This window comes from Fistularia commersonii, chromosome 26, assembly GCF_037954325.1.
Source record: "Fistularia commersonii isolate RoL2024-O1a breed Wild chromosome 26, RoL_Fcom_v1.0, whole genome shotgun sequence".
NCBI classification, from domain to species: domain Eukaryota; kingdom Metazoa; phylum Chordata; class Actinopteri; order Syngnathiformes; family Fistulariidae; genus Fistularia; species Fistularia commersonii.
The window spans coordinates 525,857-537,500 of NC_141309.1; the positions used below are offsets into that span (position 1 = coordinate 525,857).

The 11,644-nt window shown below is 51.6% G+C and overlaps 2 protein-coding genes across 3 annotated transcripts in view; one reads left to right on the top strand and one right to left on the bottom strand.

Moving 5' to 3' along the window:
- Positions 1 to 3,433: 3,433 nt before the first annotated feature.
- izumo1 (izumo sperm-egg fusion 1) lies at positions 3,434 to 11,109 on the bottom strand. Its single transcript, XM_086174369.1, has 10 exons — positions 10,842 to 11,109; positions 8,659 to 8,817; positions 8,449 to 8,523; positions 7,612 to 7,695; positions 7,505 to 7,525; positions 7,253 to 7,342; positions 6,955 to 7,055; positions 6,701 to 6,845; positions 3,719 to 3,878; positions 3,434 to 3,542 (listed from the first exon to the last, which is right to left on the bottom strand). Exons 1-10 carry the CDS (start codon positions 11,107 to 11,109, stop codon positions 3,434 to 3,436), a joined length of 1,212 nt encoding a protein of 403 aa, XP_086030495.1.
- LOC147218170 (alpha-galactosidase MYORG-like) overlaps positions 10,947 to 11,644 on the top strand; it is an 8,948-nt gene continuing 8,250 nt past the window's right edge. For both annotated transcript variants that reach the window (XM_086174227.1, XM_086174229.1), the window contains exon 1: positions 10,947 to 10,989. The gene's annotated coding sequence lies outside the window, so the exon portion shown is untranslated. The remainder of the gene's footprint in view (positions 10,990 to 11,644) is intronic.

The following is an 11,644-nucleotide window of genomic DNA, read 5'->3' on the forward strand; positions in this document are numbered from 1 at the left end:
CCGGGGGGGGCGGGGCCAGAGGGGCGCGTCAGAGCCGGAAACACCATATATGGTGCGGCGGACACTCCTTATTTGGACGCTGACGTCACCGCCGCCTTCTTCTCCTCCTCTTCTTTCCGCCCACTGCGCACGTGGGAACCCGGGGTGATCCCGTTTTTGGGGGGTCGTGACGTCACACCACGCCGGACGCCCACCTTTCCCGCCCCGGGAGCCAGCGGGCCGCACCGGGACGCACCGGGACGCACCGGGACGCACCGGGACGCCAACCCTACTGAACTGATGCGCAGACTGGATCAAGATCAGCTCAGAAGGAAAAATCTGAACAATGTAAATACGGATATTTTATCCATGCAGTCATTCAGTGGGTGCAGTATGTGACCATATATGTGTGTGTGTGTGTGTGTGTGTGTGTGTGGGTTAAAAGGAGGGTGGAGGAGACAGTGGTGAGATGATCTACAAACCCTGACGACGACCAAAAGACAGGAGGCAGAGCTGGAGGCGGCAGAGATGAAGATGCTGAGCTTCTCTTTGGGACCAGGATGGAGAGGATCAGGAAGGAGTCCATCATGTTAGATGTTTTGGAGAGAAGGTCTGAGATGGTTGGGTCATGGACAGAGGAGGGACAGTGAACATGTTGGAGGTCTGGTGGGAGACCAAAGAGATGATTGATGGACGTCGTGAGAGACGATACGAAGGTCGTTGGTGTGAGAGAGGAGGATCCAGAGGAGAGGGTGAGATGGAGAAGGTGCGTTGGCTGTGGAGACCCTGAAGGGAAAAGACCAAAGGAAGAGAAGATGTTGCAGGGTGGGGGGGGCAGGCCAGCAGAACCTCAGAATCCTTTGCAAGTGATGACGACGATGACCGTCTGGAGCTTCTCTGGGTTCTACGTTCAAGAACTCCATGGTTGAATGTCTGTTCAATGTTGTGTGTGACGTGTGACGTGTGACACTAACCTGCAGCGTTAGTCATGAGGAAGGCGTGCACGCTCAGGCTAACGGTTAGCGCTAAGAGAGACACCCCTGGGCTTCCACTGTTAGTTTACTGTTGAATTAAAACCATCTTCTAACAAGCAATTTATTCTTGACACCGATTGTTGCTTTGCTAAACCCCAGCTCACACCTATATAATATATATATGTATATATACACTGCTCAAAAAAATAAAGGGAACACTTAAAAAACACATCCTAGATCTAAATGAATGAAATATTCTTATGAAATACTTTGCTCTTTACACAGTTGAATGTGCTGACAACAAAATCACACCAAAATGATCCATGGAAATCAATTGTATCAACCCATGGAGGTCTGGATTAGGAATCACACTCCAAATTAAAGTGTAAAAACAAACTCCGGGCTGATCCAACTTTGATGTAATGTCCTTAAAACAAGTCCAAATGAATCTGTGTTGCTTCCTGAGTGGACACAAGTGTGATTGACTTGGAGTTACATTGTGTTGTTCAAGTGTTCCCTTTATTTTTTTGAGCAGTATATATATATGTATGGAGTGTATAAAGGGAATTTAAAAAAACCTGCACTATTGACCCGTTGCTATAAGTGCACACACAAACACCAGTATTTTTCTATCTGGTGTGAAATTGTGTTTCTATTTGTTCCTTGCAGAGAGGTGCACCATCTCGGAGGACAGTTCGGTTTGAATTCCTGCGCAGTCGATAATAAACCTGGTGACTGACAGGCGTCATGGAAGGACTGACAGACAGGAAGTCACAACAATGCCTCAGCAGCCGCGGCCGCTAGCGTTGTTTATTACATCCGCAGACAGTTTCCAAAAGAAACAAATACCGTCAGACGCGGGAAACGTCATTCTGCTGATGTTTAAGCTTCGCGGTGGAAAGTGGGAGACATTTTTCCACGGCGAGGAAGGCGTCCAGGTTCCCGGGGCCGGGGCGGGAGCGTGGACGAGCGAGGACGGCAGGAGATCCACCTGGACAACCAGGAGAAACCAGCAAACTGGGGTGACTGTGGAGATGACATGGAGGGACTTCAATGTGACCACCACACACACACACACACACACACACACACACACACACACACACACAGGCGTTACTCCAGGAAAGGGTCTTAAATGAAAACTCAGTAAATGACTGAAAGACGTCACAGGTTCTTCTCCCGCTCTTCGTCTTCACGCTTCAACGACTCCTCGTGCACACACACACTCCAGCTCCTTCACCCTGAGCAGATCTTTCTTTGCACTCCTGCTGAGGCTGCAGTTTCAGTGCACACACACACACACACACACACACACACAAACACACGCACACACACAGTTCATCACAACTGTCAGAGCAGCTGAGCATGCATTTTTTGAACACACACTTCAGGCTTGAACACACACACACACACACACACACACACACACAGTGTAGTGATGAGGTCTTGTCGTGTTGGCAGGTTGTGATGTAAGTGTGTCCGCACGACGCTTGTGAAGACTTTCTTTCTTATATGCTCTCCTAAGCAGCTTGCAGGCGAAGCGCGCACGCACGCACGCACACACCAACACACACACACACCCACACACACACACACACACACACACACACACACACCACACACACATCCTGTCCTCCCCCATGCGAGCTGAAACCTGTCACAGTCGAGGTTCTATCCGGTGTAGATCTGAAGCGGCTGAGAAGGCACACAGAGGCGACCTTGAAGGTCATGGATGAGGCATCTCCTCAAATGTTCATCCTTATGTTCACCAGGTTCAAAGTGGTGTGTGTGTGTGTGTGTGTGTGTGTGTTTCACAGATGTGGCCTGACATCACAGCGAGGCTGGATGGTGGTGAGGGACGGGGAGTCAGATGTTTGCAAAAACGTATCTTCAGATGCTGACCAGGCAGAAAGGCGACTGTGGGCAGATGACAAAGAGCTGGTGGAGACGGTGACACCATTTGTGGAAACAGACGGGACTATTTTGGCGTCCTGTGTCATCAGGACGTCTGCAGACGCTGCTGTGGGTGGGTGGAGACGTGCGAACGCAAACACACACACACACACACACACAAACACACAGTCGACAGACGTGCAATCAGGAGTAAGTCAGCGTAAATAAAGAATGACAGAAGCCCAGATGAAAACATCTGCTGCCTCCTCCTCCCCCCACAGGAGATTATCCAGGATTAATTGGATGGTAAATCACTGTAATCCAGGAGATTTATCTCATCCCCGCTTCTATCATCAGCTCCCATGTGACACACACACACACACACACACACACAGCCTGTGTGTGTGTGTGTGTGTGTGTGTGTGACTCAGCGTGACTAAACACCCTTTCTGTTTCGGCCTGGTCTTCCCCTGTCGATCACCCACCCTGAACCTCCCCAGCACCGTGACGCTCCGTTTCCGCGGGTGTATCTTGTAGTTCCTCCTTCCGGTGGAGGATCTTCTGGTTGCATCTCCTCCATGTTCACCTCACAGCTCTGGTTGCGGCGCCTCGGCCTCGGAGGTCTGGCTCCTCCTCCTCCTCCTCCTCCTCCTCCTCCGCTCCTCCTCCATGGCTCTCCTGCTGTTCATCTTCTTCCTATGAGGAGCGGCAGGAAGGTCGGCGTGAAGCACATCTTTTCTGGTTTGGCGTTCGTAACTCACGACCCCGCGTAACCACTTCCCCTGTGGTGTTAGTTGCGAGCTCCCGCTCCGCCTCCACCCTTCCTGCCGACCGCAACCCGCCGTCGACCCCGCCCGCTCGGCGCGTCTCACCCGAGGAAGGCGGTGACGGCGGCGCTGGCGGCCAGGCTCAGCACGCTGACGGTGGCGAGGAAGGCCAGGAGCAGCGCCCCCGGGGGCCGGGCGCCTTCTCGGCCGGCCAGGAAGGGCAGGGTCGGCAGGGGGGGTCGCGTCTGGGCCGGCAGCGGAGACACTGCGAGGGGGGGGGACGACCGGTCAGTGCGCTCGGACGGCAGTAAATCGGACAATAATAACATTATGACTATTATTGTTACCGATCATCATAATAACAATAATGGTAATATGAGAAGAATTATAGGTGCAATAATAATACAAACTACCTCATTTCTTTCCCATGTAGATTTAGTGGTAACAGGGTTGAGTTCAGCCATCACTAAATTGTCGCTCTTACTTGTTTAGATGTTTACATTTGTTTTTGTTTTTTTTTCTTTGCTCTTTTTTGTAATTATTGGTAACAGTAATTATTGTTGCAGCCTCAGGTCGGCCGAGCCCGGTGTCTCCCTGAGCCGCTCCCTTGCAGAGGGCGAGTCAGGAAGGACATAAAAAACTTTTGCCAAAACCAAACACGCGAATCAACCATAATAACCAGATCATACCGGATCGGGTTAACAACGACCGCCATTTGTGCCGGTGACCTACAGGGAAGCAATGGAAACTGGGCTACTGGAGGTCAAAGGAGTGTTGGGAAGCAGAGATAGAAGAGGAAAGGCAGGAGTCTGGGACTGAGAGGACGGACTTTGAATATCAGGACTATGGCAGGAGAAGGTAGAGAGTTGGCCAGCGTGATGCAGAGAAGGAAGGTGGAGATACTGTGTGTCCAGGAGACCTGCTGGGAAGGTAGTAAGGCAAAGGTGTCAAACTCTGGCCTGCACTGTAGGTATATTTGCCCCACAAAGACATACCAAATGACTATCAGAGCTGGCCTGCTGGTATAGTTTACGGTGCACGTGTCGCTAATTCTACAAATCACAGAATTTTCTGCTGGTGTTTTGGCACGAAAATCACAACAGGACCCAAAAACGCCCTCTCCTCTGTTGACAGTAGTCATAGCGACCTTATGCTAACACCGGCACCCTACTACTTAGGCAGACGACAGGATTTTGCATGTGTCAATATTAAGTGCTTGTTCCATATTTAGTTTTTGGGTCCATATGAAAAGGTACATTGTTATATCTGGAGGAAGATTATTTTCAACAAATATCAATGTTGGCCCGTGACTTTGTTCCAGTTTTGAATTTTTGCCCACTGTGTATTTGAGTTTGACACCCTTATAGTAAGGCTAGAAGCTTAGAAGCAGGTTTTAAGTTGTACTATCGTGGGACTAACAAGAAGAGAATGGAGTAGGAGTTATCTTGAAGGAGGAGTTTGTTAGGAACGCTCTGGAGGTAAAAAGAATGTCAGATAGACTTATGAATCTGACACTGGACATTGAAGTTGTGATGCGGTGTGTGAGGTGTGAAGAGAAGGAGAAGTTCTAGAATGAGCGAGATGAAATGATGCAGAATATCCCCAGAGATGAGAGAGTGGTCATTGGTGCAGACTTCAATGGACATGTTGGTGCAGGCAATAGGGGGGATGATGCATTGTGTTTTTGTAGACCTAGAAAGAGCATAGGACAGGGTGCCAAGAGAGGAGCTCTGGTATTGTATGAGGAAGTCTGGAGTGGCAGAGAAGTATGTTAGACTGGTGCAGGACATGTATGCTAGCTGTGAGACACTAGTACGGTGTGCTGTAGGGGTAACCGAGAAGTTCAAGGTGGATGTGGGACTCCATCAGGGATCAGCTCTGAGCCCCTTCTTGTTTGCAGTGGTGATGGACAGGCTGACAGATGAGGTTAGACAGGAATCTCCATGGACCATGATATTTGCAGATGACATTGTGATCTGTAGTGAGAGCAAAGAATGGCTTGAAGAAAGTCTAGAGAGGTGGAGGTATGCTCTGGAAAGGAGAGAGGAATGAAGGTTAGTCGCAGCAAGACAGAATATATGTGTGTGAATGAGAGGAACTCGGGTGGAATGGTGAGGCTACAGGGAGTGGAGATCAAGAAGCTGGAGGATTTCAGGTACTTGGAGTCAATAGTTCAGAGCGAGTGTGGAGAAGAGGTGAAGAGACGGGTCCAAGCAGGTTGGAATGGGTGGAGAAAAGTGTCAGGGGTACCAAGAGATAGAAGACTTTCAGCCAGAATAAAAGGAAAGGTGTACAAGACAGTGGTGAGACCAGCGATGATGTTTGGACTAGAAACTGTTCCAATGACCAAAAGACAGCAGGCAGAACTAGAGGTTGCAGAGATGAAGATGTTGAGGTTCTCTTTGGGAGTGACCAGGATGGAGAGGATCAGGAATGAGTCTATCAGAGGAACAGCACATGTTAGATGTTTTGGAGAGAAGGTCAGAGAAGCCAGACTGAGATGGTTGGGTCATGGACAGAGGAGGGATAGAGAATATATTGGTAGACGGATGCTGGAGTTGGAGCTGCCAGGCAAGAGGTCTGGAGGAAGACCAAAGAGGAGATTTATGGACGTAGTGAGAGAAGATATGAAGGTAGTTGGTGTGAGAGAGGAGGATCCAGAGAATAAGGCTGGATGGAGAAAGTTGACTCGCTGTGGCGACACCCAAAGGGAAAAGCCGAAAGAAGAAGAAGAAGAAGAAGAAGAGTTATTATCGTTACATCATTAGCATCATTATGATGATTACTGTTATTTGGGCAGCAGTGGCTCAGTTGGTAAAGTGGTCGTTCCGAAGGGCCGACGGTTGTTTTCCCGGCCGCAAGCCGAAGCGCCGTCGGACACATTGAAACACCGAACCCCCGTTTCTCCCCATGGTCTGCTGCCGTGGGTGCGGATGGTGAAGGTGATCCAGTGTAAAGCTCATGAAGAGGAGACACCGGGCCGGAGGGCCGACGTGCCGACCGTCTCGGCGAGGTTTCCGTCCACACACTCACGCGTCGCCCATGAAGCGGCGTCACACCGCCGCCGACGTGTTCCCACCGCCGTACCTGTCAGGAGGAACTTCACGCTGTAGTAGATGGTCCCGTCCCGGCCCTGCATGGAGCAGCGGTACGTCCCTCGCTCGTCCAGGCGGAGCTGGTTCAAAACCACCGACGACTCGGACGTCGCCACCAAACCCCTGAAGTCGCTCTCCTTCAGAGAGAGGAGAAGGCGTGAGGGCGGCTTTATCCGCCGTTCCGGAGGGGCGGCGGGATGGATCTGCGGTGCCGAGAACCTTTGGGACTTTGGGGAAACCAGGAACCCAGGAGAAGTGGTACTCGGCCTTCTCCAGGAGGAGCGAATGCCACGGCTGGTAGCAGTCCAGCACCGTCTGGTCGCCCTCCTCCGCCTCCACCCGGACCTCTGGGTTCACAGGGACACACTCCATTCATCTGCACCAGGATTACACCAATAATCTCCTCCATTAGCCACGCACATGGACGGCCAGCAGAGGAGCCTCACATTCACACACTCGTGACCACCAGTCCGTGGACTATGGAAATCCAAACAACACACACACACACACACACACACACACACACACACACACACATATGTACCGCCACAATCCTGCCGGCTGGTCGGGGATGGACAGCTGTAACTCTTGTAGCGGCAGGAAATGCAATCCATGACCCTTCGAACGAGGAACCCTGCACACACACACACACACACACACACACACACACACACACACACACACACACACACACACACACACACACACACAGACACACACACACACATACACACACAGTGTGAACGCTGTGCTTCTCTGGTGATCCAGAGTTGGGATGGAGGTGGATCAGACTCACCACACTTGTTGGGACACAGTCCTGATGGGAAGACAGACAAGTCGTATGAGAAGAAATGCACGTCAGAGTCGGAGCTGCTCGTCTCACCATCTCCTCCATCTTCTCACCTTCGGCCATTAATGTGTCCAGGTGTTTCTCCAGGATCCTCCTGCCTTTGTCCATGATTTGAATGGCCTGGTACGTGATGGATCCTGCAGGGAAGCTCGGCGTCAGACACTGAAACGAGTGCAGCTGCTGACCGTACGATCAGAGGAGACACACACACGCATCCAAGAAGTGTGTGAGATTCATCATGTATGTTGTCACGCTGACGTGAACGGCAGACACTCACTGCGCAGCTGATGCACGCACACACACACACACACACACACACACACACACGCTGCACGATGCAAGTTTCAGGATCAGCTTTCATTTCCACCATACATTCTGTGTATTATTACAGGATTCACTCATTCGTTCATCATCTTCACCGCTGATCCTGCACTCGGGGTCGTGGGGGGCTGCAACCCTTCCCAGCCGTGATTGGGCGAGAGGTGGGTTCACTCTGGACCAATCACAGGGCCTCATATAGAGACGTGCAACCATTCACCCTCTCATTCACACGTCTGGACAACGATGGGTCTCCTATGAAGGTTTTGCATGCGTTAGAACTGCAGGAGAACCTGGAGGAACTCCATGCTTACATGGAGGGAACATGGAGACTCCACACAGAGTGGCCCGCGACGGAAATCTGACCGGGGACCTTCATGGCGTGAGGGGGCGGAGCTAATTCGTCAGTAGCTTCATCCTGCGAGTGTCGAAAGGAAGCCTCCACCAGATCGGGGAGATGTGATCCGATGATGTCGCCCGGTTCGAGACGACCTCCGGAGAGCGCCTGACGCCTTCCGGAAGCTCCCTTTTCATTTTTGAACGGTGCTAAAATGCCGTGGGTGTTTTCTCACCGGTACCCGGATTCCTCATGAAGAGTTCAAATTCACTGTAGTACTCGGTCCGGGCTCGGTACAGCGTGGTGGGATCTGAGAGGTCGGGAGGAGACGGTTATCTTCACACAGGACGGCACAAACATTGTGTTCACACTCTTCACGCGACACGTGGAAACCAGGTAGCGTAGCTTCCCTGCAGCGGCGCGGCGCCACGGGAGCGGATCTCACCGATCACCCCCAGCCTCTGCTGGCTCGCCTCTTTGTAGGTCATGTAGGCGTGGCTGCTAATCGTGGTCAGCTCGGACTGGTCGTGCAGAGAGGGGACGGACAGGATGAAGTCCTCGTGTAGGTTCTTGGTCTTGCGGTCGCACTGCAGGCAGGCCCGGGCTGCAGGGACGCAGCTCAGCAGGGACGCCAGCAGCAGCAGGGGCGGCGGCGGCGGCGGCGGCGGCGGCGGCGGCGGCGGCATCGCTCCGCTTCGGCTCGGAATCGGCCACGCTTCGCTTCGGGTGACGATTTCAATCCGGAACAGAGCGAAAAAGAGCTGCGAGGCGGTGACTTCATAAGGAAGCCAGAGCTTTGAGAGACATGAAGGTGTGGGAGATGTGATGTCACAAGGAGATGCTGTCAGAAGGCCCTGCAGCGAGACAACCACCGGCTTCAGATAGAAGAGCCTTCCTGCAACAGCCTTCCATAATACTGTGCTTGCAGGACAGCAGCGTCCATCTCTTCACCGTCAACAGGCCCGTTATTAGATACCAACACACACCTGGTGTTCTGACACACCAAACAGCGAATGCAAACAAAGGACCCACCTGAATCCGGTCACCATCAGGAGAACTGATGTGGACATTGTGGACACCTACAAGTACCTGGGTGTCCACTTGGACAATTAACTGGACTAGACCTTTAACACCAATGCCATCATCAAGAAGGGTCAGAGCCGTCTGTTCTTCCTCAGGAGGCTCAGATCTTTCAAGGTCTGCAGGACCATGCTGCAGATGTTTTACCACTCGGTGGTGTCCAGCGCCATCTTCTACGCTGTTGTGTGGTGGGCAGCAGGATCAAGACAGCTGACGCCAACAGACTCAACAAGCTCATCAGGAGAGCTGGATCTGTCCTGGGAGTGGAGCTGGAGTCTGTGGTGCAGGTTTCAGATAGGAGGATGATGAGGAAGCTCCTCAGCATCATGGACGACATCCATCACCCCCTGCAGGCCACGTTGACGTCCTGTCGGAGCTCTTTCAGTCGTAGACTGATACCTCCAAGGAGCTCCACTGAACGCCACAGGAGGTCTTTCCTACCTGAGGCTATCAGACTTTTTAATTCCTCTTCCCTCAGCTGCAGGGAATCTTCAATCTTTGTAGTTACAGTTAACAGCTAAGACAATTTATATTTCATTATATTTCTTATTCTTCCTCCTTTCTACTATTATCTATTACTGTTATGTTTTTTTTTTACTTGAAACTCTGGCACAACAATTTCCTTCGGGATTAATAAAGTTGTTCTCATCTCATCTCATCTCTCATATGACTCTGTCAAATCCATCCAGTCCAGACTCCACACTGGATCACAGTCACCCGTTCACACACACACACACACACACACATACACACACACACACACACACACACACACACACACACACACACTCATACTGATGGGGGCAGAGCTAAACAGAAATAATGATGTAGCAAGTCACGAATGTCGGGCTTTACGTCCATGCGTGTTTTTCCTGTGTAACTTATGGGTTGCTGGGTAAGATGTGAATGTGGTTTTGGGTGCAATTAATTCTGTTTTTTTTTTTTTTTAACCTGGAATGGAGCGGGAACAGTGAGTAATGTTGCAGGCTCGTGTGGCGTGGCTGTGGCCGACAACAGCTAGTGCTCATTAAACAGAAGTTTTACCATCACCCGGGTGTTTCCCTGACTAAAACTCTACAATAATAATAATAATAATAATAAGCATTCAACAGCAGTGTGCAAAGTGTGTGTATTTCATTGTGTGTATCTCATTGGATTGCTTGACTCACCGTATTCTTACATACAGTTTCAGGCAATAATAATCCAATAATAGACACATACAGTCAATAACTAGTAATGATGAACCCTATCGATCAGGAGGCGTCGATGATTTTAATCATGTCTTGGCACATCTTGTGGAAATGTGCGTGTCTCGTGATGAACGGCCGTGTGTTCGCAGTGTTTTGCTGACCCCCAGCGGAGGGGTTCAGGTCCAGACCAGCACGTAGAGGTTTTGAGTGCGCATGATCGTCTCGATCCGCGGATCCCATTTTTCAAGCCCATTTTATCCCCGCGTCATCAGAGACACGTTGGCGCGCGAACAGACCCTCCAGCGCGTGATCTTCGGAGAGTTGACTCAAAGACTACATTTCCCAGGACTCCACTTACTGCCTTGCGCGTCGTCGTTCAGGCTGCGAGAGCTGCGCCGGTCGCGCATGCGCACACCGCTGCCGCCGTCCCCCGGGAGAGAGCCGCCGACCGCGTCCCGAAACTGGCTTCGAGCGGGTTCCGAGCGGGCTTCGAGAGACCCGCGCAGGTGAGGCTTCGCGGCCCGTTCGGCTCCGCGCACGTTTAAACCCGGTCCGTTGCGAGCGGCGCTGCCGGTGTCTGCCGAGCCGCGTCTCCGGCCGTGACGTCGTTTTCCGCGGTCCGACATCTACATCCGGGACACCGCGGAGAACACCTGCGGCAGGTAGACGCGAGCCAGCCGGGCCGCCGGGCTCCGGGGGCCCTCGTCGGCTTCCGGGCCAGTCCCAGCGGAACCCGGACCCCCGACCGGCGGGGCCACATGCTGATCTCCAGAGAGAAGACCCCCAGGTCCTCCAGGTGGTCCAGGTGGTCCAGGTTGACTGCAGCAGCCTCAGAGCTGTGGATCACATCTCCTTAACTTCTGATCTTCAGCGGGAGCAGGAGTTAAAAACGCGTCTCAAACACAGTAAATGAAAATGGAATAGAAATAGAAATAAGCCTTTTGGCAAAATATAATAGCCCAATTTTCCCCAAAACATATTAAATAAGATAAGATCTGGGAAGGCTTTATTGAAGTCCGGGTGTTTCAGCAGCAAAGGGCAGAGGACGGCTACCAAAAGACATTAAACAATGACCTTTCTAAAGGACAGAGACAACAACAGCAAAATAATGAAAATAACAAAGTGCTACTCCAGGACTGGCCTGCCGGTGGGCCGCTGAGC

Bases quoted from the DNA above. Each gene is read 5' to 3' on its own strand.
- izumo1 (XM_086174369.1), bottom strand. From the start codon at position 11,109: ATGTCGGACCGCGGAAAACGACGTCACGGCCGGAGACGCGGCTCGGCA. The intron at 7,526-7,611 runs GTGAGAAGATGG...TCTTCCCATCAG, and splicing joins GGACACATTAATGGCCGAAG to GACTGTGTCCCAACAAGTGT. The intron at 3,543-3,718 runs GTGAGACGCGCC...CGCTCCTCATAG, and splicing joins GCCGTCACCGCCTTCCTCGG to GAAGAAGATGAACAGCAGGA.